General features: G+C 40.6%; 1 protein-coding gene across 1 annotated transcript in view; it reads left to right on the forward strand.

Moving 5' to 3' along the window:
- The first annotated feature begins 1278 nt into the window (after positions 1-1278).
- Positions 1279-25875, forward strand: part of L(1)g0289 (plexin domain containing lethal (1) G0289) — a 32543-nt gene continuing 7946 nt past the window's right edge. Inside the window, exon 1 of the mRNA XM_077424062.1 lies at positions 1279-2142. Coding sequence (XP_077280188.1) covers positions 2013-2142 — 130 coding nt within the window. The 5' untranslated portion in view covers positions 1279-2012. The remainder of the gene's footprint in view (positions 2143-25875) is intronic.

Here is a 25875-nt window from a genome sequence, read left to right on the forward strand (position 1 = left end):
ATGTATTAGATAAAGTTTTCGATTTCGGATTTTATATCAAATTATATGATCAGCTTTGCGGTCGATTTTTTCTGTGGCTCCTTACCGACTAATTACTCTAGAAAATCGATCTCGAAAATCACAACGTTTGCATTACTTCATACAGACGGCCAGAAAAAGAAGGCTCTATCACGGTTTCAATCACATATTTTCGCATTTTTCGATTAGACGAAGTGAGAAAAAAAAACATTGCTTTTTGTACATTAGATTTCGAAGAATCCGATGCAACCATAAAATATATATAGTTTACCGGAGATTTCGCTGCTAATTTTTTAGTTTATTTTAGTGAAAATGCGGTAATCGAGCAGACATTTTTTGGTCGAGGTGAGGTTGGGAAGACTTGGCAACGCCGCTGGCTAATCACGCTAAAATTGGATACTAGTGATTGACACCCCTGTCATGCGTTTTGAAACCCTTTCTCGGTACGTGTCAAAATTCAATCGAAAAGTATTTTTCTCACTTGTAACCTTTCTCGACGACTCGCACGATCAACCGATCAAAACGGAGTCAAATGAAAAAAAATCACATAATTTGGAAAAAGTAACATATACTTTGTCACGTGTGAAATTTTACACCATACGTCATAAAATTATTTTTCCCTTAGCAAAAATTGCCTGAAATATATTTCTGAACGTAAAAACCTACATACAGTCACATGACTAGCACGTAGCGAGACGCCTACCTTAAAGAATCGATTGCAGCAAAACATCCTCTTCTTGTGACGAAGCTAGTGTTATCTTACTTCGATACAATAGTTGTCTTCCTTGTCGACAAGAAGAGGTAGCGTCAAGGAAATGTCATTTTTTATTTAACAGTAACTGGATCCAAGTGACCTACACGCGTTTATAAATATACTCCAAGCTCGAGAGAAGAAAATCATCTCATCTCATTAGCAATTGACCCATTATTGATATATCGCTTCTTCATTTTTAAACGGTTATTACATCTTCGCCGTCCATTTTACTAATTAGTCTTCAATTACTTTTAATTTCTTCACTTTTTCGATTCCCCGAAGGACGTACTATTCTGTACCATCTGTACAATAAAGATCATCGGTTCAACGGTGCGAGTCGGGACACCTCGCGCGGATTTCGCGCGAGCGATATCCGGCGTGCGAAGCGCGCTTCATCTAGGTGAGACCATCTAAGATAATCTATAGATACTCTCGAGGCCGCTTCGGAGTGGGCGAGAGTCGGCGAGAGAGAGAGACTGGCGAGCGCGGCGAGCGACTATAGCGAAGTAGTGAGAGCGAGCACGCCGTTCGCGTCGCAAGCGAGTGCTGTCGCCGTCGTGGTCCGCCGCCGTCCGACGGTACCGGTTTGAAGAGCGAGCCCAGTAGACTCGCTCGATCGTCCGCGCCGCTCCGTCCTCGCGTCAGTGTGCCGCGCGACCCGCTAGCGGAATCGTTCTCTCTTTCTCTTTCTTTCTCTCTTGAGCGACGCGCAACAGTTTCCGCGCGAGCAAAAGCGGAGCTACGCTACGCGGAGCGGTCGAAGGAGACGCGCTTTTTCCGGAGCACCGAGACCGTTTCCGGAGCATCCGCTTCCCGCGAGAGGAGAACCCGCTCGCTCGTTCGCGCGGCGGCGCACTCGGCCTCCCTTCCCCCCCCCCCCGTCTTCTCGCTCCCTTTCTTTCTCGCGAGTCACCCTTCGATTCCCTCTGTCTTTCCTCTCCATCCGGTTTTCCCTTCGCCACCCGGCGCCTTTGCGCGTCCCTCGCTCCGTTCTTCCACGTTCTTCCGCCGCCGCCTCCGCTGCCGCAAGCGTGCGCGCGCGCGCGCGCTTACTCGCTCGCCGCTTTTCCGTCGCGCTCCGCTTCGTAAGACTCGCCTCGTCGGCGAGCGCGCTATATCGAGGGGGGACTACTCGCGACGCCCGCGTTTGGGTTTTAGCTTTCGCGCGAAGCCCTTCCACGCGAAGCGGAAATACAAGACGGAGTGGAAACCCCTTCGTCGTGCCGACGTTGACGCAATTATGGCGCGCGAGGAGAAACGGTGGTGCTACTTTGACGGTGCGAACGAACGTGGAAGGCCGACGCGGATCCCGCTGCTGCTCGTCGTCCTGTGCGCTCTCCTGGCCGGATCCTTGGCGGTCGCCGAGCACGGTGAGTGTCGTGCGTGGCCTATGTCTGTGTGTCGGAGTGTATTGAGTGTGTGTGTATATACATGCGCGCGCGGGCGCGTATACAAATGTCATTTACATATTTTCTTACATATGCGCCGCGGCTAGTGCGCACACGGGCGCCTTTCGATAACCTGTTGCGTATCTCGCGGAGGATTCTTTTTCGGATCGGGCGGGGAAGGCGCGAGCGCGAGATACGACGTGAGCGGCGGCGCTCGCAGGAGAGGAAGAGAAACGTATACGGCGACGGCGCTACGGAGCGAGCGAATAAGCGAGAGAACAGCCGATATCTAAACCATTTCGTTTTTCTTTTTATTTTCAAAACATCTTCTTTTACTCTCCGAAAAGGAAACGAAGCGGGAGGTCAGATAAAAGACTTCTCGCAGATGGTTAGGGGGGTAAAAGCAGGTAAAGGGCGAGAAAAGAAGGAAGGAAGAGTGTGTGTGTGTGTGTGTGTGTGTGTGTGTGAGAGAGAGAGAGAGAGAGGGCGACGAGAGAAAGGAAAAGAAAAAATCCGGTCGGTTGTCTGGGTCTTAGACCTTTTTTAATGCCGCTCCCTGCGTGATCCCGACGACCCCTTCGTCCTCATTCATGGCTGCCTCATGTGCATCCGCTGATGCAACGGGATCGGGAACGCTTGTCTCCGGAATAAGGTCGCGCTCTTTCGCTCGCTCACGGCCATAAAGACGCCGAGCGATCGTACACGTTAACGCTACGAGTATCCGCGGAATAATTGGCAGACTCCGATCAGCGTAACGCGAGATAAATGAAGGAAGAAACGCGAGAGGCCCCCGTCGAATGTTCAAGATTACCGTACACCTTATAGATATCGTATTATGAGCGAGCATTGTGTTTATGAGCCTTCCCACCCTCCGCTGCGCATTATATCGTGTCGCTTATCACGCTGTTGGTTGCCGCGAGCCCTTCGATTTAATAGGTTGTTTTTCCACTGAAATTACGAGCGTCACGCGACGCCGTAATTACTTTGTCGCTGGAACACGTTGTTCGGTCCGCTTATTAAAAAGGGACCGCGCTATACGATACATCTTTTTATCGTTCCCTCTCGTTAAGATCGCTACCCAGCTGTCGTAGATTCGCTCCGACGCCAAGGAGCGAGAGGAGAAAAGGAATTTTCGCACGCGACAGTTTTGTAACCCTTTCGTCGCTGGGGATAACAATACGGCGAATTCGTGAGTGATAACTCGCAGGGTTATCTCTGGATCACTCTCCGCATACCGTTGACGCACCTCGATCTCGCGATTGCGAAATCGTCTGCTAACTTGCTCGAGGGGGAGGGGGGCATCGTCGCTCGGTGTTGTGCCCCTTTATTCGCCGCGTGCGCCTTCGAATTGCGGGAATTGCGAGTCTTGCGACATTCGCGACTGACTGTCGTCGGAGTCGGAAGCGGTCGAGGCATCGGCTATTGTCGACGTCGTCGGAATCGTCGGTGTCAGTGGTGTGTCATCGGAACGTCCACGGAATGTCAAGCTGTTGTCAGTTGTTGACATCGCGAGTTCGCGTTTAAACGCTTTCGCAAATCGGCAATTCTTGAATTACCGATAATAACGTCAGAAAAATCGTTAGTAATATTAAAGGCAATGGAATATTTGCATTGTCAGGCTTGCGGGATGGATATATACGGGGTGTTTAAACAAAAGTGTTACATATTTTGAGAGCAGATAGTATTCGTCAAAAACACAAGAAAAAATGTCCAGTAAACATAGGTCCTAAATTAAATACCTGTTAAGATATGGAGTTTCTTTATCGCATACTATATATTGTGTAGTTCCCATTCATTGCCACACATCCTTTCAGACCCTACGTCTCAGAGAATCACGGATACTAGTCCACCTGGTTGCTTTCGGTTTTGCTGATTGCATATTCCTGTTTGTACGTCATCGATGAGTGTTGAAAACAACATGGTCTTTAAATGTCGGCATAGCCAAAAATCTAAGGGATTAAAGGGGTCAGGGGATCGGGCAGGTCAAACTATTCGACCGCCAATCCATTTCCCGTTAAATGTCTGGATTAGGTATTGTCGCGTCGAGAGCACCTCCTATTAGTGTACGATAAAGACTGGCCTATAACTTAATAGGTATTTGACACGACCCATGTTTACTAGACAGTTTCTTCTTGTTTTGATGAATACCTACTACCTACTGTCAAAATATATAACACTTTTTTTGAACACCCTGTATATTATAGAATTACCTTTCTTTTTCTTTAGTCGCGGAATTCCTTAAATTAAATTGCAGGGGTTATAATTAGATACAAATTAATGTAAATTCCTGAGAAACTAATTCAGAATTCCGATTTCGTAAAAATTTTCCGGCGAGATCCTTGAAAGGACGTCCGAACGACGTGCGAAGACACGTATTTACATTATTGACATACTTCATTCTTATCGAGCGATTACTCAACACCCGGAACATCAAGGCAATAATTTCCATAACAAACGTCCCGCCTTCTTTTTCGCTTATAATAACGTTGTCTCGTGCACGCAAGTCCTATTTTTTTTGCAGATGGTAACTGATATAGAGACACAAAGGCAATTTGTCACGAATGAGAAGTCGCTTTATATAAGATAAGTACGAAGTCAGAAAAATATGTTTCGCGAATGTAGCTGAGAAAAGTGTCAATCGTGTGCGTTGAAAGGCGCATACGTCTATTATTGCATCCTCGCTCGTTTATATAGCAGCCGTTTGCATCAGATTGCTTAACAATTGACGGTTATTTAGCTCTTGCAGCAGATGTGATATATATATATTATCGATAACATCTCTCTCATATCATAACAACACAATTTTATCATTTAATTAAAAAAAAAACTATAGAACTTTTTTAAATAAAATTCTTTCCTCATATTTTTATCGAAAATTATCTTCAAAAAGTTTAAAAAAGGCTTCGTGCAATTATGCGATATTATGCACTGCTCCCGAAATGCAAGGCATAGTCTTGTCAGTTAAAGAATCAATAACAGAAATACATCATAATGCGCGAATGGCAAACTCTCTGTCCCGCAAGTATGTTATGCGACGCAACAATAGGCGACCGCTGTCCATAATGCATACGCGGGCGGAGTATTTTGCAGAAATCGATAGATTAGCTTGTAACGCGATACGACACTTCTACGGTACGTGTCGTATCAGCTGAAATTACATTTGAAAAAAGTAACACCGCGAACACGAGAACACTGTACTAAAGTCTCATTCTTATGAGTCCAATTTTTGGAATCACCACAAATGCATCCAACGATGGAGTTCCTTGTTGCACTCGTTAACATATATTATTTTAGAAAAGAAATACGAATTTGCCCAAAAGGCGTGGAATTTAATTCTAGTATTCGAATTGCAATTCACGCGACGTGATCGAAATAACGAAGACAACTCGATGTTTCGTACGCATAGGCAAAGGTAAAAAAAAAATGAATAAAAGTAAAACGCGTAAATCCCCTGCCGAGGCTCGGTCCATTAACGCTTAATAATTCAGGAGAATGCATACGTGTCCCTCACCTGTGTCTTTTATCTTTATACGCATGCCGTGGTGCCTACCATCGTATCTGATCGCTTATCGCGCTCGGTTATCGGTGATATAGTCGCAGTGGACCACGTATCCGCATTTCAAGAGAGAAACTTCGGTAAACAAAGCAACGTGAATAAATTTAGATAAGCGCCCGTGACCTCTGAATTCGCACCGCCCGAGGCGATATGCACATGTGCGTCCAGATAACGCAGTTGACACGCCAACATTATTTCAATTACGAGGTGGTAGCTCTGTACTTAGAACCAATTGAAGGATCGATTTGTCTCGTTTTGTTTGTAAAATATTTGTTTGTCCGACATTCCATTGAGATACCTCAAATCGACTTGAGGTCATTTAATTCGCGAGATCGATTTTGACTGGCGTCTTGTTTACGGAGTCTCTCTCGAGTATAAACGAGTCGTCGTCGCGCGCGAAACATCGGTTTACGGTGGCAAGCAGGGAACGATGATATACGCGCGGGATATATGCCGGGAAAACTCTAATTTAACGCGTTTACTCCGAAAAATAATCGCGCGAGTTGCGGCGGTACGCGGCGCGATACCATTCGTGACGTTCGGTCTCGGTAACACTTAATATTCGTTCTACGAGCACGAAACGCCTCGTCCAGCTGAGCGCGTAATTAGATCTCGCGTATAATTCCACGGCGGCGAACGCAATTTTAAAGTGCGCCATGGCACTTTAATTCCGCCGATGATAAACGCCTGGCCACGAAAGATGCGCGCTTATATCTTGGGGGCTATTAAATTATGTTAAAAAGTTAACCGCAAGTAGCGAGTTTCTTTTTAGCCGGTTGAATTTAATATGCAAAATCACGTACATAATTTAGCTTTTTGAATTTTGCGAATGCTATTATTTCCGCGTCCAATTATAACGTCGTTGGATATTCATAAGTCGTAATTTACAATCTTTCTACGATCGCGTGGAGCGGCTTCAGTTTATAAAAGAAACTATATACGCGTTCTCAAAAATAGAATTATATTATTTTTTAAACGGAAGACATATTTCTAGGCTTATCGAGTCGTTATCAGGTTTGTTTTCTATATGGAAATATTTCACGAACAATTCCCGTAAGGAAAGACGATTAGGGATGATTAGTCGAGAGTAAAAATTGTTCTTCCCAGAAGAGAGCCGCCGCCGAGCTGAAAACAATCGATCTTCGCGTAAAGACAAAGGCACGTTCGTCAGCCGTTTAAGAATGCGAAATTCCGCGGAATGGACTTTCGCGCCACCCGATATTTCTCGCGAAGCGATCCGAGCGCGGAAACGCTCTCCGCGAAGTGTAGAAATTTGTCCTCGTAACACTTGGCTTGTCCGCGTGCATAATCTCCGCTTTTTCCAATGCAACGCGTCCGCGGGATTAAATAATACGACCGTAAATGACACGTTCGCGATAACGAGATTTCGATTCTCGACAAGGTGGAAGGGAAGCTGATAAACACAACTACGAAAAATCACAATTATTTCGGTTTCTAACAATTTCTTGCGTTTCTGTCTACTTTCTGTTTGTATTACGTATATGATGCAATTGTAAGCGTTTTATTAGATTCTTCTAGATTTCTCTTACCTAATTGCATAGTCCGACAATCACGGTTTTTTTTTCTAATTCTCATATGCGTACATTATAGAATCATTATTTGCATATACACTCGCTGGTACACGCGTAGATTGCGCATGTCTAAATAGATACCAAAAAGAATTGTGGAGTTGTGAGAGAAGGCACAAATAACTTTTTATAAATAAATTATAGAAATATCTATATCTGATAAAGAGAAAGAGTTTCAGAAATAAAATTTCTGAATAGCAATTAAATGATTATAAACATGATTTAATTTCTCGAGAATGTTATAACGTTTTAAAAATTAAACTGTAAAGATAATTAATATTAAACATTTAATATAAAAAATGGAAAACTTTTGAAATGGATCTTTAATTAAATTTTTCGATATGATGTTTCAAGTAATAAAAATCTCGATTTACCTCTCTGTTGTTTGAAAATCAAGCACGATGGAAAAATGTTACCTCATCAAATTACTTTTAAAATTTTCCTGGGCATTCTTTATTTCGACATAAGATTCCTTCAAACATTCTGGGAGGTAAATAAGATAATCAAAGCGATTCAGATTCTAGATGTACTTACAAAAAAATAATATATATAATTTTCCCAATTTGTGGTATCGCGGAAATTCCGCCGTAAATCGCATCGTAAAGACTTCTGTATACTATTACGCGCTGCTACATGTATATGTCACTTTCGCCGTCGCGACGAGGAGGAACAAGCTTCTTATCATTTCTCATCGATCTTGCCTTTCGGCGCATATTTTCCGGGGGATATGGAGAGAGGTGGCAAGTAATCGCGCGGTATACGAGTTGCTTTTATCCACTTCACTGGCGCGACTCACGGCGAACGAATAAACGGACGGACGGACGGATGGAACGGACGAACGTGCGCCGACAGCTCATCCATGAGTCACGGCTTTTGTCATATTTCCATCGACGTAGAAAGTTCAACGCACTCTCCTCGACCACCGCTCGTCGTTACACCTTTCGTGTACCACCGCGACCGGGGCTTCGGATCGCTCTATTTTCGCTAACGCGGCGCGTTCCGTTCGGACTTACACTCGCGGTGACCTCGTTCGCCCCGCGGAAGACGCGTACGTGAACCGAAGAAGTCAGTGTCCCCGTCGATGGGATCGATCGGCGGTGGTGTTCGTTGTAAGAGAAAATATCATTCATAGAAGCACAGCCTTTAGAGGAGGAAAATTTTAAGGCCGCGAGCTTTAGCAATCTAATTTCGAGCTTAACAATAGAGTTTGCGTCATTATTTTTCCGTGTACTGGCTAAAGAGGGCTTAAAAATAGAAATATTTCTAGTAATAGGAGTCTTGTATGTCCGTAACAAGATTGTGTCAGGTTGCTTCCCTATGTTTAGTCGAAGTGTGTAATAATAACAATACTTCCGTGTGTAACTCAAAGCCGTGACACCTTGTACCTTACATACACGTCTGTATATCTCTCGCTCACGTGATATACGAAATGCATACAGAAATGTCCCGAAATGAATAAGCATGCAGAAAATGTCCGGAAAAAAATCAATTTTGATCAAGGCACTTTTAGGTACGACATCTGATTCTTGTTGATGCTGGAATAATCTGAAACGTTGTGACTTTTCGCAATCATGCTAACTGCCACGAACCGCAGTACCTACTGCGAAAAGCTGAAACTCTCGTGGCTTCGTTCTCTCATCCTTATCAAGCGAAACCGACAATTATATTAAACCGCAAGGCGCATTTGTATATGTCGTACAATTTTCTGTTTACCATTGCTCCAGACTTTTCTCAGAGATGTTCCGTTATTTAAGGCGCACCTTAGGTGACCTACAATTCTCTCGCGTCAGAATTCGCAACAGAGTTCTATTTATAATTTGACTATGCTCTGTGTACTCTGACACGTTTATGTGTGCGTGCGTATTCTGCATATTTTATGCAGTCGTATTCCAGTTCTTCAAACGTTTTATTACGAGATATGTAAAAACAGGAATGGAATTTTATTGAAAATAGAATTCATTTCGTTTTTTTAAATCTGTAAAAAAATGTTTGAATGTAACGTTCCTCTCGCGCCAAGTCTGGCATATGTCGATAGTGCGTTAACTCCCTTTATTACACGCGCTTTTATGGGCGGTCGTCGGTGCACGCATATTGCACACCATGCATATACTCGCTCGTTGACGAAGATGCGTACGCGCGCTCGTATCCGGTTTCGGTAACATATATCGTCGATACGTCGCTCGATACGCCGTAATGTGGCGTAATCCACACGTATACATGCCGGTGCCGATCGAAGCGTGACAAATATAGCGTCTTTTTAAATAGCTTTTTAAAATTAAGACATGCCGTTCAAAAATAACGCCACCGCGTTCACGCATCATTACGCTTGCAGGGTAATCGTATAATTAAAAGAAAAACGTTTGGGACATTTTGTGCGGGATGTTTATACCTTCATGAAATTTGCAAGTGGTGTAGCGTGCATGAATGTGCTATGACATAGTATCTTAAGCCGCTGCTCCTTGTAAGCTTATATTCCGCTCACATTCTAATGTATTATACACACGTATGTATAGTAAACATACGTATATATACGCACACGCATGCGCGGGTCTAGATTAAGACCGGCGCCACGCGTCGGCCTTATCATGTGACTTTGCTTAATGAGAGATATCCTTAATGCGCTTTGTTAAGCAATCGTTATCTCCAACGTAAACTCCGTATGTAACTACACGTATATGTAACTTAACTACACACAACATAATGTTATGCAATAAATCCCTCAATAAAATATTTATCTTATTTCTATTCAGTCGAGTATCCGTAAAAAAGTTGGTAACAAATTCGGAATTTTATAGAAAATATAAATCCAGGCGATAGATTTATTTAATTTATACATATAGTTTTAGTTTTCAAAATACTTTCACCAGATTGAAAAAAAGTTATATCCTGCTTCTTACATCTAATACCTTATTTTGAACAATTCCTTTGTGTTTGCGTTTGTTTAAAATTAGAATTAAACGAGCGGGCATACACACACACACACACACACACATACACAGTTAAACAATCTTTATGGATGCGGGGTTACAAAGACGGGTTACGCAACCGCGATTGCGCGCGTTCGCGATTGTAACCCGTTTCTAAAATTAACAAGAGCGATGAAAAGCCGTCTGACGGAGGATGTGTGTCGGAGAAATTTCGCGGTGAGGAAAGAGCGTAGCGCGCGCGCGCGGGGGCATAACCGGACACCCACGTGGCCCATTTTATACGGTCATTAAGTCGTTCGCCTTGTGCGAATGGTCCTACCGATTATAATTGATTGGTCCGTGCCTCGAGCGTATACTCGCCGTTCCATAATTTATTAAATGGATGTGTTCACGTCAAACAATCGGACGGCGAATAATCGAGGGTTTTTTCCGCTTTTATCGAATTATTTTGTATTTGCACATTGCAGAAATAGAATATCGACGCGTGTATTTACCCGAGATTCGAATGCCGTAATTACGAGGCTTTTCGCGAATATCAAATTTCGTGGTTTTTGCATGCCAATCGCCATTTCGCGTGATAAATTGAACCTACATAGATACAAAATGTTAAAATATTCGAAATATTTTCGTCTGAATTTTCCGAGCAGCTATCTCGGTATGAGAGAGAGTGAGAGAGAGAGTGAGAGCAGTGGTCTTTTCATTTCAAGAGGAGGTTGGCGCGGATAAAGGGTTAAAGACGCTGCAATCGGATGGCAATTCGCGCGTCGCGATTGCGCTGGAAGAATGCAGCCACGGGCGCGAAATTGTGAGTTCGTTGCACTCGAGCCGAGCCGAGCCGAGCCGATGAGCGCGAGCGCGTAAGATCGTCGTCTTTACAAGCGCGCACGTTCGCGCGCGCGCGCGCATGTACGCACGCACGCGTGCACGCGTCTCGTCTCGTCACGCGTAGGTGGTGATCATCGCGTGTGTCGTTCTACGCCGGAAGCCAGACGCTGCTACACGTACACAATACCCGTAGGTCCCTTCCGTCCCCGTCACGAAGGTATTTTCGCCGGCGATTTATCGCCACCGCGTTTACGTTAAAGTGCTATAAGGATCGCGTTTACGTTAAAACATTGTGTAGGAACTTGCCCGTATTTACCGTGAAGTATTTCAGCTGTTTCTTACGGTGAAATTTACGATACGTTGCTTTTGCGATAAAATATTAATTATGTTAATTATAATTACGATATCATTCTTGCATTAAAACTTTATAGTATTATTTTATTAAGACAATTTCACGTTTTAAAAATGCATGTTGTAGGTACAGCTATTTCATCTTATTGTTAGAATATTTAATTTTTATGAAACGTGTATAAGTTTATAAAATATATATCTTTTACCGTGTTTTATAAACTTTACGATAATATTTTTGTGTGAAATATTTTGCGGCTCTTTAATGGAATCTGTCAGGGAGAAACGACGATCACTCATGTAGCGCGCGCTAAGCGATGTACGGCGAGTTACTGGGGCGGGATAAATAATCCGGACACTTTTTCTCATTAATTATTACATCGGCATTCTTTTGACGTCTATAGAAGGTCGATAAGTGGCACTGGCGCCGGGCTCGACTCGCGAAGTGTATCTTCGTCGCACGACTCTCGCGATGTGGCAGCTCTTATTGGTGTGCCGGCTCCGATATGGGCGATTGGCTCATCAATTCATTCTCAACATTATTAGATTGTATCCGACCAAACGCGTCGCGCCAACCGCGCCGAGAATAGACCGCGTGTATTTAGATGCATCTTTAAAATAAGACGCGGATTATTGACCGCGAGAATGTTAAAATTATCCGGCGGAACAATTAACATGAACGAGAATAATTTAATTTACGCGCAATTCGAATTAAGTTCAACATTTTCGGTCGATCATACGTCGATTAAAAGGCTTTATAAAATATATTTATCTAATTTCAGTTTTTAATTTTTATTTAATAATGTCGAGAATGAACCAGTCGCTCATGATTGATTATCTATTGTACATTGATAATATAAAAATAATTTGTAATAATTTTGAATGTTATGCAAAGACTGACGAAGAGATAAGATTTGATATCCCTTTTATTCACCAATTCAACTTTATAATGTATGTGCATCTCTGTAAATGTATAGTTACCAAAAAGTAAATAACTTTTTGTTGGCTGAATAAATCGCTAATAAATTCTGAGGCACTAAAGTCATTGTCGAACATTGTTGAAAGTCACTGCCATATCCTTGTAATAGATAATTAAATATGTGAATAATTTCTGCTTTTTGCTTGAGTGACTAGGTAATTAAGCGATGTATGTGCATTAAGTGCATTTCGTGCAACTCTCGCGCACAATTTCGAGTCTAGATTAGCATTTTATTGAAAATAGCAAGGCGCAATACGTACAAACTTATGTAAGCTATATACTTGATGTAAATCCAGCTACTTATAAATTACCATTATGCTCGTGACTAATTCTACGCATTAATGACATAATAAAAATCACTCGTGATAATTCTGAATGCCGGGCAAAGATAAAAGCTTAAGTCGATAACGCGATCGAGTCGAGAGGGTTCTTCTCCGCGAACGAAGTCAATTCAAACGTCGAAGAACGTTAGCGGTTGGTATCACCCCATCGACCTCGTTAATGGTAAAAGGTCTTTCAGCGATTGACCAAACGGAATTGCGTACCTTGCAATACATTGCTCGCTTCAATAGGACGGATCATCAATGGAGAGGTCTCGTCAGCGAGAATGACAAAGGAGAATTTGATTTGTCAAAAAAATCTCGCGAAACAAAGAGCGTTGCCTTATCATCCATTTTTAGGCAACGCGTGTTGTCCAGAGGCATCTCCCAAAATGTCTGTTTTAAGACGTGAGTAATTTAATACAATTTATGCAAAGTTCAAACGCTGGTAAATCTCCGCTGAGTGCTGTGGTTTTAATATCTTTCAGCAAGATAGATATATTTAGAAGACAAATTGTAATTTTATTCTCGTAATTTTTTTTACTCTCCGCATCTTGAGCTTATATATACGATGTCGTTATTACCACGTGCCGTTGGTGATCAGTTACGTATACCGCGATGCAAAGGAGCTAGCATCGTCGTTCACATTCATTACGATGTATTTGCTCGTCGAGCGAATCTCGCTTACAATTCCGTTTTCTGTTGCTATCTGCTCATTGAGCGAATCGCGCTTGCAATTCTCTTGCCTGTTACTATATCTACTGCTATCATACGTCGTCTGTAAGTTAACGAACTTGCTCATTTTTAACATATATTTATGTTTCCTTCTAGGAAACATAAATATATATAGTTCTAAATTAAAAATTTACGTAGAATACTAGCGAATATCTTGATGTCATGCGTCATCAGAAAAAGAATAAATGTAGAATCTATTTAAATGTAAATCGGACTGATATAAGAACTGCATAATGAAAAATAGAAATCTGAATCAAATATACGAAATTATAATAATATTATATTATTAAATTATTTAGTTCTTTATGTCACATTGTTACAATAATTTCTATTATTATAATTTAATGTAATTTTATTCAGATATGTATATGTATACACGTATTTATTTTCGCGTATCTCTCTCGTTGATAACTTTCTCAGGTAAATATGAAATAGTAAAAGAGTTGCGACCTCTAGAAAGAATTCTTCGGGTTCATTTAAATATTAACTGTTTTGCGAGCGAAGAAAGATTTTGCGGTCCATTTCTCGGCTTTCACCGCTCTCGCCGCGGACGGAAATTCGCCGTGACGACGCGGCTTATTTCTTGCCGGGCCAGACGCGGGTCTCTGGCTTCCATCGCGTTCGGTCTTTCGACGAATTCAGAAGTTCCTCTCGCGCGCGGAAATAAATTAGCCGCTGTACGCGCGCAAATATTTACACGACCGCGCTGCGCCGCGCCGGTACGCCACATGCATGGCACGCCAGCGATCGCGCGATCGACGCTGCACGCTGCAACGTAAATGTAAGCGCGGCCAAGACGTAATTAATTTCAGCCGAAGGACCAGAAATGACTAACGAGACGCAATTGCGGAGGCGAGAAAGAAAATGTTACTATTTTCTGCATACGTTTGCATAGAAATTTCTTGCAATCGCGATCTATAAAAGCGTAAATGTGCATCGTGATGATAATTAAAATACATGCATAAAAACTTCGGAATTTATTCTAAGGATGTCGTTATCGACATGCGTTTCCGTTGCGTATGTGTGCGCGCATATATTATCTGTGTAACTATATCTATTAAGAATTAAAGCTAGACAAAAGCTGACTACAAGGATAACGAAACTTAAGAGTTGCAAGCCGGTTTTTTCCCGTAAACTATTAAAATTTCTTATTGCATTTTTATAATTATTATAACAAATATTATGCTGTCATAACGTAATATAATTTTACTCAAATATATCGTACACCCATTTTTTTTCACTCATTGAAGCAATTATCCCAGTTATAGGAGTTATTCTTGAGTAAGGGCGATTTCATTGTAGTTCGCGATTAATTTCATCAGGCACGAGAACAGGCACGAGTCATTTGCATTTCTCTCACAATTCCGTTGTCCGATTAATTGGGGCAAATGTACCGTTTGCCGGCTCCTGACGAGGAAAGAAAGACGGTGTCTCGACTCCGTGTCAGAACGAATCATGAGACGTCCGATCCGTCCTTTCTGCCGTATTCATTAGCGTAGTTTTCGCGAACTATAATACCGATAAACAGAAAGCTAATTACCGCCGGGAGCGCGCGATTGCTATAGGAGATTTCGAAAGGTCTATTAAATACGAATCTAATTGCCGGACTGATAAAAATCGCCGGTGACCGCACTGAATCTTATCGCGCAAGTTGATCTTAAAATCGTTTATACCATTTGCTCATTTATTATTTTCAAAAATTTTTGCTGTATATATTTATTTAATTTACGTAGCTTTCAATTTATTCATCTAATAAACATATAAAATTACAATATACGTATGTATTATTCAATGCATATTTACACTGAGTTATATTACTTGCAGATTCCATTAAACGGATCGAAGTCATTTTTATGATCGTCATCGCAGTTGTGCAATACCGCGAGAGACACTCGTGCATTATCCGCGCCAATCGTGCAACGTAATCGTAGATGACGCGTCATTAATGCACAATTATTAGTGCAACATATTAATTGTATAATATGTTGCAACTATCCCGACGGTAATAACACTACCTGCAAGTATTGTAATGAATATTAATCTGACACACATTAGAATTATTAATTACAATTTGACTTATTGTGAGATTGTCATTTTCCAATTCCTCGATTGATGATTATTGAATCTAATAAAGATAAAAATAAAGATATCGACAATAGGTACTTATTTTTAGCGTGTGACGCTTTTTCGAAGTGTTATCAGATACATCTATATATAATTGTCCATTTATATAATATTGAATAAATAACTTATCATTCCAAATTTTCCTTATTCCCCTAACCCTCCACTTGCATTTTGTCAGATTTCAAGGTTGTTGCATCAAAGTAACAACCTCGCGGACAATAGAGTTCCAAAATTCGGTGTTGCGTTTAGCGTTATCTCGTAATTCGCGCTTATCTATCGGTACTATCTATTTAGTCGGTACGGAATGTGATAATAATTTTCGAGCACGCTAACGAGCGCGATTGCGCGTCGGAAAAGCCATCGGAGCGTGTCGCGCTGACGTATCACGCGGATATTTCCTCGTCGTCGACGAAGGAGACCGCTGGCGACAGGTGTGCCAGGCTATATGAAAAGTCGCCTGCCGTTTCCTTCGCGACCACGCGGTCACGTCCTTGCGTTTACGTAAGCATCGCGCGACTGACGCAAAACCGTCCCGTTTGTCTCGGCGAGTCGAGACGCCCTTTCCACCGGCGAAAACGTCTTCATTTCGGGACCATTTTTCAAGCCTTGAAACACCTTGAAAGCTCGGAATGTGCCGCGCGCAAAAATGTGTAATTAGTCAAATTAGTCACTTTACGCTAAGTTATAAAAATACATTACACTCTGCTATCATATAAACATAATAAAACCATTAGCCAGCACTCGCAAATTAAATTTGTGATATTGTTACAACTAATTATATTAAATTCCGAGAGCAACATTCGCAAATTACAAAAATATTATTACGATAAATTATCACGAGAATTACAAATAAAAATAGATATGAATGTTTTTAAATTAGATTAACGTCAAAATAGAACAATTTTTTAAATATGCGTCGCTTTTAATTTAATATGAAGATTTAATTTGGCTCATACATGCGACTTATTAAAGTAGCTTTTATCTCTGGACGCGAATAAGTCGCGCAGCATGGCGATGTTAAATCTATTCTCCAACATGCAACACACGCAATCGTCCGGATTCGTTCGCGTTCTGATGCAAGACCAGGAATCCGTGTCTCTCCCCGTTTTATTCCTTTTCTCGGACCAGAAAGAAGACACATGGGGACGAACAATGGTCGCTTTCACCGAAAACCGCGATGACACTCACGAACGGACGAAGGAATGGACTTTCAGAGAAACAGAACAGAGGAGAGGTCTTTGGCCCTCGCTGCTGCTCTCTTCTCGTACGATTTGTGTTCTACGTCTCTTTCTCTCTTTTCCTGTTTTTTTTTTTTTTTTTTTTTTTTTTATTTTCATACTCCGGGAGAAGATGGGATGAGACCAATTTCGTGACGGTAACGGCTGGTGGCAAACGCACCGACGACGATGACGACAATGACGACGCTTGCGTCGCGCTCGTGTCATTATGTCGCTCGCTGGCCTGAAAATCCGTCTGGCGTGTCGATGTGCTTGACGTTGGGAAACTCGCGCCGAAACCAAAATCATTACTTCAAGACAAGAAAATCGCTTTTGAATGCTGTTCATATTGATCGTTTATCTACGCGTTGTAAAGGAATCAATAAAACGAATTTTTAAGTACGAAGAAACTCGATTTTATAATTTCTCGATATAAAAGCCGCATAGAAAACGTTCGTTCTTTGCTGTTTTATAAATTATACTTTCTTAATTTCGAGACATTATAGTCACACATCAAATTTTGAAACGTCGTGTAAACAAGAGAATCATATTACATTATTTACTAAATTCTTAATTAAAAATTTAGGCATGTAAGCTAATTATTGCGTTTGACTTGCGAATCCTTTCTTGCTATTTATTTCGTTTACATAAATTTTAGTATGGTATTATTAACACAAATACAGATATATAAATTATTCTATAAAATTTTGATTGATAAAAAAAGCATTTGTTGAACTTTTTCTGATTACAGCGTGAACTAAGCTTGCTCGAAAATATCCAATATAGAATGCAGGCGAATCTTGTTAGCATGATCCGCGTACATTGTCGTTACGAAGGGTTTATCGCATCCTACGTACGATCACCGCGATGGTCGTAATAGTTAGCGGCATTGTGAGTTACGACGCGTTCGTTATATTACGGTCAGACCGAAATGCGTATGCCATTGGCCGGTCCATTGACCATGTCGAGTTTTGATCCTTTTTAACGACTCTTCAATTATGCGTTACCGTCGCGGATGCGTTTAACATATTGCCCGCAATGTATAGGTGCGCGATCATCAAGCGTGTCGGATCGTCGCGTTTCAATTACACAACGAAACGAGAGACTCTTCGGAGACGAAAAGAGTTTCTTCCCCGTACTTTTTAAGACGAAACTTTGATACGAGTTATATCGAATAACAATTAGGAGAAGAGGATAATTTGCAAGATGTTATAAAATTATGAAATATAAAAAAGTGCGAAAAAGGTGGCTGGCGCTATCAGAGACAGAATAATGAGATTATTTTATAATAGTGATCATATTTAGAGAAACAGAAAAAGGAAAGATAAAAATAAAAAAATTCCTCCTATTTAAATAAATGTCTCATCGTCGCATCCGGCGGAAGTGATATGTGATGTAGCTAGCAAAAAGATCTCAAACTATCGTTCTATTTTTATTTATTTGGATTTATAAGGAAATCCGAAAGAAAATTATAAACCGGATCGAGGCGCTTAAATTAATTTCTTTGATATCAGTAATATAAATTACAACAGAGCATTATATATTTGTTCTTCTATTCTAATGACGGTTAACAGATAATTCAGAGTTTGCTTCGTGAGGAAATGACCGATTTTCGATTCGCCGATGGTTTCAAGATTACCAGTCTGTGACCATCGATGGATGGCAAAGCATCACGCGAGACAGGAAGAAAAATCCCTGGCATCGCGTTTACGTATGCAGTGAAGCGTGGACGGGCGATTGTGAGAATTTCTCACGTGTCATTAAACTATTACACTTCCGACAACGACTGCTGTTGTAAACCTTTGTTCTACGATATTTCTCCCCTTTTGTATCGTGTAAATAAGAGAAATTATATGTCTCTCGCCCGAGAAGATCATCAGAAAGCAATCCATTCCAAATTTTTTCTACTAAGATTAAATATATCTGAATATTTAATTTTCAAGAGTTTTTTTAAACGGTTTCATCAAATAAGGATACTTCTAATAACAATGTATAAATTCCGAGAACATTTTGTACAACGGCTCTGCAAGTCAATAGAGAACACTCAAATTAGAAATGCGACGCAGAAGATATTCGCTGCGTCGAACGTTATTTTTCCTCAATAATACTGGCGATACTCGGAACTGAGATGAGATCTTTCCTCGAGCGTCATTCAATGCACAGCGTTATAAATTGTATAGAATTTTCAAGAGACGAGACGGCAAGAGAAAAGTAAAATGGGAATGGTAATATCTCACGGCGATACTGTTACATTGTGTACGCAGTTTAACGATCTCTTCCGTCGATACGATTCGAGAAACGACGGATACGATTTAATTGCGCGGTGGTAGAAGCTGCGATATTACAACGAGATATTGAAAGATGAAAGGACGAGAAGGGGGAGAAGGGAGGAAGGGGGAATGAAAATTCATGTTTCTATTTAGAAAAGGAAGCAATCTTCCGGTAGCTATTTGTTCCGCAAAATCACAGCATATATACTTTAAAACATCACGAAGTGGTTTTATTGTTATTTGTGAAGAATTTCCGAGAAAACAGATTGTAGCATTTTACATGGATATATTGAGTATTATATTTTATCTAAAAATTTTATTGTAATTAATAAAAAATAAATAGAAGATTGTATATTATAATGGAATTAATATTTTATGAGAAGATTAGAATAGAAGAACAATTATAATAATAAGAAGCACAACAGGCAGGGTTAGAGAGAGAGAGAGAGAGAATATTTGCATTAATATAGAGGCAGGATGTGTGTCAATCTATCGTGTCACTTCCGGATAATAGAGTTTACGCAACCTCTTGGGTGTCTTATGCCTATCACCGACATAACTGTCGGCGTATAAAAATAACGTCGTTATATAGGCGGCGATTACGTGTTCCGGACATACTTGGCTTGTATTGATTATAAATGCATAGATTATGAAAATTTCGCAATAAAAGAATTTGTTGATAATTATAACCCGTACAACAAACAGAATTATCTTAAATTGCATATAAAATCGAGATATTACGTTCATGCGAGAGCTCAGTCTTAAACGGGTTTTTTTTCCCCTAAATTATATTTGTATTAAATAAAAAAATTGAATAGAAAACTGAAGTTCTTCAGAAAATTGGGACAGAAAAAATTTCTCTCTAAATATAATAAAAAAAAGTATATTAAAATCCAGTGGCGACAATTTTGCTCTCTGATTATACTACATATTGAAATTTTGTTTCCATCTTAATTTGACGAATGTAATAAATATGATTTTTCGCAACAACTTAATATTTTGCAATAATTTAAATTTTAACGTCAATAGGGAATACCGAGTAAAATATCGAGTGTTCCAGTTCATTAATTCAAAACCATCGTTTGGTGCCCGTTATTTTGGCGAAACAAGAATATAAACTCCAAATCGGACGAAACTGGCCGTTAGACGCATGGAATCTGGGACACCCCGTATACTCTTATTTGCTACTGATGCATCTAGAAACTTTGCATTGCGACGTAATTTAAAATAACCCGTGCATTTTTTCGCGTCGCGAATCGCCAATGCCAGAACGGGTTCTGACCGAGCTATTTTTATGGGGTTTCTCCTATGATACGGGGGACAATCATGCCATGAGTCACGTTTTAAAAACTGGTTTCTTTGACTGCGTTCTACAAAACTCGGCCGGGGGGGGGGGACGTTCGTGTTCCACCGATTGCAAATTCTAATACAAATAACTTGAAGAATTTTAAATTATTTATGCTGGAATCTTGGTACTTGCCTCGTGCTTCTCGTGATTTAACGTTTAGTAACAAAAACGGATATTTAAAGGAAATGAAAAAAATGTGTATCAATGAATAATCAATATGGCTCGAAATTTACGAATAACGTAGGTCTTGATATCCAATATTTTTGGAGTATGCGCGAAAATGAAGATAATATTAATTGATTATGATAAAAATTACTGGCACGACTCTATAATATTACATGGGAGAATAACAGCGTGTTCATTATTAATGTTGTTTATCGATAAGAGCATGATACGAGGCGGATAATTAGACGTTCGATAAAAACACGATTACGAGAAATATAATTCATGATAAAGTTATTCTCGCGACGACAGATGCACGAGTGTTTTCTCCCGGCGCAGCGAGTATTTTCTCCTTCTTAAAGGCGACGTCTGGAAGTCGAACGTCTTGTTTGGGTTCTCAATCGAATCGTTGATATGCCGCGTCTTCTGCGCGTGTTAACACCGCCTTCGCGATCGTCATAATGTATGCGCGCTCGCTCGTATTTGGCATTGGCGAAAGCAAATGGCGTCAGATGACGCGTTCTGCGATCGAGACCGATACTTCGTTTCATCTTTGTACAATCTTCCAACGTCCTTCTGCCCGTTAGAATATTCAGGACTTTGAACGTCGGTTTGCATTATACAATTACTACGAATCTTATCGCTCTCCAGATTAGAATATAATGACTAGCGATTTTATAATAAATAGAATCGCATCGATATCTCTGCCATGATAACGAGATATAGATGTGCGTTATCTTCTTCGTCGTTATATGATCGCAAATCGAATAGACACAGATTATTTCCCATATTTCAAATATTTAGAAGCATAATGCAATTGGAGAAGTAATGCAACCTTTCTAATTTTAGACTACTCCCGTGTTACAACACAAGCATTATTTTCTTTGAAATTTACTCCAAAATTTTCTCGGTGCTTGCGCGCAAATGTTTCAATTCAGATTTTATTTTCACGGTCGCGAAAAAATATTGATTTTCTCGATGCGTTTTTATCTATATAAAAAATATCGCTGTTGAAGTATTCTTTCGAATTTTCCATTTTAATTTCGCGAATTTAAGAGCATCCGAATTACTCGTCGCAATTCGCGCTCTCTCCGGCGTAACAGCGTTCTCTCGAAACCTTTTCAGCCACTTGACTCGTTATCAGCTATCAGGCTTTAAAGTCAACCCGCATCTACTTGTTTGTCGAGGGAGAGAGAAACAGAAAAAGAAAGAGGCGCGAGCGTTATCTTGAACGAGCACCTACAAATGCACATACCATATATTTGCATACCCGGTCTTTTCTGCACTTTTTCCATTTGACTTTTCACCGCAAGAGTAGTCGCCTTATCTTATGGGACAACGGTTGCGCTTTTCTCGAGTTGAATCGCGCCGACCATTATTTCGAATTCGCTTCGCGAAAATAGCTATAATAAAATTATCTTACATAGATATATAGATTAGATTAAATTAGATATTGTTATATAAATTAAATTATGTTAGAAATGGAAAAATTATCGAATTTTTACCACTGTTGAACTCGTTAAGTACAGAAAAATCATTCTATGACATAATCTAAAAATGTGCCATTTGTTTTTTCCAGTTTCAAGCTACCACACTCTTTTTAGCACTGAAATTACAATAATAAAATTTCTATGATGCGATAATAAATCACGAGAAGCCTAAGTAATTTTATCGGAATAATGAAGAATGAACGATAGAGCTCTGAAGAGGTCTAATTGTAAAATGACGACAAGCTAAACATTGCGAGACGTGTACAAACCAACCGTCATAGCTATAATTGGCGATTATTGGCATGTTAGATCATTAGTGGAAGAGTTCATATACGAGTCGCTTCAATTTCATTCTTGTTCGTTATCTCGTTAGTCCGCGGTCCTGCGTAAACTGCGATATTGGCGTGATTGATGTAATTTATCTCGGATACAGTTTGCGGAGACAGGTTGTCCATTATCCTCAAGAATTGTCTCTCTAGCTTTATCATCGTGATGAATTGTGCCATAGTGTCGGGTATCATGCCTCGCCCTATTATTATCTTGATAGGTATTTGATATAAAATGTTATATAAATTGTATAATAATTTATCTGTTAACGCAAGCCGTGGTAAAAATTCACGGAACATAGAAAAATAATTAAACGTATATAGATTGTTTAAAATATTTTATTCAAGGTGCGGTTTGCGTTACCAATCCCTTTGGATTTTCTGGTAATTTTACACCGGAAAAGCGTGGCCGGAGAAAGATTGGGAAATGTTTCGATTGCTCGCGCGCTTTCATCTCTCGCGGCGCTTCTTATTATCTGACATTTGAACCGCAGATTTTTTTGCGCCGAATCACGCAAGTCATCGATGGAGTCATCGATGAAAATGCTGTTTTGTTATAAATTTCATAAATACATTTCGTCATCGATATTTGTATATTAATTCAAGAGTTTCATAATCCTCGTGTTCCTTTCCCTCCTCGATCTCAATTTTTTCTCCCGTTTGATCGCGAATTTCGTTGACACATTCCGGTATACTTCGCTCGGAAAGGAAGAAACGTCCTCGGATGTGAGCGGCTTGATGGCGGCGCGCGTAACATTGACATTGATTGTCGTGTCATTTCCGCCCTGATATCGCGGATCACGGCAAAATGTGAAAGGAAGCGGAAAAAGCGTGATCGTAATGAGATTAATGGGCGCGCCCTATTATCGGACGTACATGGAAAACCTTTCACGCAGGCTATCACCAACCCAGTAAACAAAATATGCCATAAGAAATGATCGATCTAAGTAAGGTAGGTCTACACCGTTTTCACGATATCACGATATCGTGAAATCGTGATCTATGTCAGCTCTAATATATATGTTATGTGTGTATATATATATATATATATATATATGCAGAAACTTAAAGAGAATATTTTAAACAAGAAAATTTTAATATAAATTAATTTGCAGAGCTAAGAACTAAGAAAAATTCGTGTACTTAATTCTATTTTTCGACGGAAAGAAACGTGACTTTCTGTAATTTATTTCATCTTTTGCGTGTCATGTTTATATTAAAGCCGATAAGCTTCATAAATATACCGATGACTTATTCGTGGTCGCGTTAAAGTCGATTAATCGTCACGAATGAATTCAAGGACTCGTCGTCGATATCGCGCGACACAACTTGAATATCCTTAAAAAGATTTAGAACGAGGACACGGGTGCGCGAAATTGCGAACGGACTCTTCGGAGAGAAGGGCTATTTTTATCACGCACGCGTCTGCCCGATCTAATGAAAGCCATATTCCATATTCAGCGATTCGTTCAATCTGTAGTTCATTAAAATCTCGTCAAGCAACATCGTGGGAAAAAGGTGGCCAACGTTTCGCGTGTACAGTTATGTTTATTTCTCGAACGATTAACCCTTCCATGTGTAAGCTTGTGAAATTCCCCAAAGTCGCCTAAAAATTCTTCTCATAAAAATTGATATCACATGAGTTTTTCTTAGCCAAGCTTTTTATTTTGCCTTTAATCGTAAATTGTCTGCAATTAATTTTTTTCTTTTTCATTGAGAAATGTGATAAAGAAATGTCTTCGAGGTTTGCAATCGGGTCAGCGGCGCGTAAGTGCTTTTATATACGATAATTAGAATAATCAGGTTAATGACGGTTGAGACCAGCGGGTAAATATGATACTGCATTATTTCCCGGCGATAAAAGTAATTGTCATCGTTTTTAATCGTTTTATAACCGTTATCGCCGGTGCATGTTTGCTACACAATTCCGCTTCAAACTGATAAAAATCATTTTTAATTAAGCCGGATGGGCTCCATGAATGGTTTCGAGGAAAAATATTTGTCTACATATTTCTGTGTTTGTTTTCCTTCCCCATTATTTTGCGGCTTTGACTTGCGATTTTTTCAGTCACATCGTTAAATAATTCCGAGGGACGCGTAATCTATTGCCGGTTATTCTAGGCGTAAAAATTGCAATGTAGAAGCATCCTTTTAAACTCGCGTCGTCTGAAAATACGTCGCGCGTGGAGGCGTCAAGACGCCGAGGCGTTCCCTTTATCTTGCCGACGCGTCTTTTAATCAGCGACGGATACCATGTATAAAGTTATCCTTAAAAATCTTATCGTGCGAGATACGCGGTGCATTGCACTTCGATGCGCGCACAAATCGACGTGGCTGCGCCAGACACTCGTATTTCTCGTGTACGAGTATTATCACCCGAGCTAATTAATGTCAAGCGACTTCATGCGATCGAATTGTACTCATTTACCGTAAATGCAAAATGTTTCCTTTCCGATTCGTTTTCGCTCGTGACGTAGGAAATCGTTCTTCAGCCTTTTGGACAGCGTTATTTAAAATATGCAACGTTTAACTTCGCCACCGCATTGACATTCACCGATATAGCGTCGTTTAATTTTAACATTTACCGCCGCGCGCGTTTTCGTCCAAGGCTGCGCGCTGTCTGGTCTTTACGGCGGAACATCGCCGCGGGAACAAAAGAATGGAAAACGTATACCCCCGCGCGAAACGAGGCGAGATCGAACGTTGTGTAATAAAACAAATATTTCTGGCGCGTGTGTCGCAACTCGCGGCGTATCTCGCAATTCTCTTCGTGACCCGCAGTCTCTCAATAATTGCGGCAAATAAACGAGCAATAACGTGGAAGGCACAAATACGTAAGCGCACTATGCGCTCGACTGCTTTGCTCCGCTTCTGTTCAATTTAATTTGTTCAGGTGTACCTTTCTACAAGCGTATTATATTCGCGCCCAAGTTTTACACGCTGTCCACGCGTGTCATATACGTATATCACCGATATCGCGCCAAATTGGTCTACGAAACGTTATGAAACGTGAAAGTCAGTCGCGCGAACCTCATTAATTTACATTACGATTCGCGGATCTTGTGCATTTGAAATAATACGATTATACAATTAAAACAGTTATAGCTATCTCACGAATAATGGCTGTCGCGATTGCATCGATGTGACAATTGAATCGCGACGACGCAGTTTGTGCGCGAAAACAGTGACATGCAACATATGCAACTTCTTGTTAGTAATTCGCGTGGGTAGAAAACATCGCGTTCTCGCGCCGATCTCGCTCGCCTCGGATTCGAGGAAACCTTTTCGCGACGCAGCCTCACACGTTGCCCAATTCACCTGCGTTTACGATCTGCGCAATTCGGCGAAGCGACTTTACGATTCGCCGCTGCTGTTAAGAAATCGAGTCGATTCGCTAGTGCACGACTAATGAAACTTGCTCGTATCTGAGAATTGACTCATTCGGTGAAAGTTCCCCAAGCCCGTTTTGATTGCAGTTTTTCGACAGAGCTATTTTTAC

Source organism: Temnothorax americanus, unplaced genomic scaffold (genome assembly GCF_048541705.1).
Source record: "Temnothorax americanus isolate GAGA-0224 unplaced genomic scaffold, ASM4854170v1 Scaffold11, whole genome shotgun sequence".
In the NCBI taxonomy this organism is placed as follows: domain Eukaryota; kingdom Metazoa; phylum Arthropoda; class Insecta; order Hymenoptera; family Formicidae; genus Temnothorax; species Temnothorax americanus.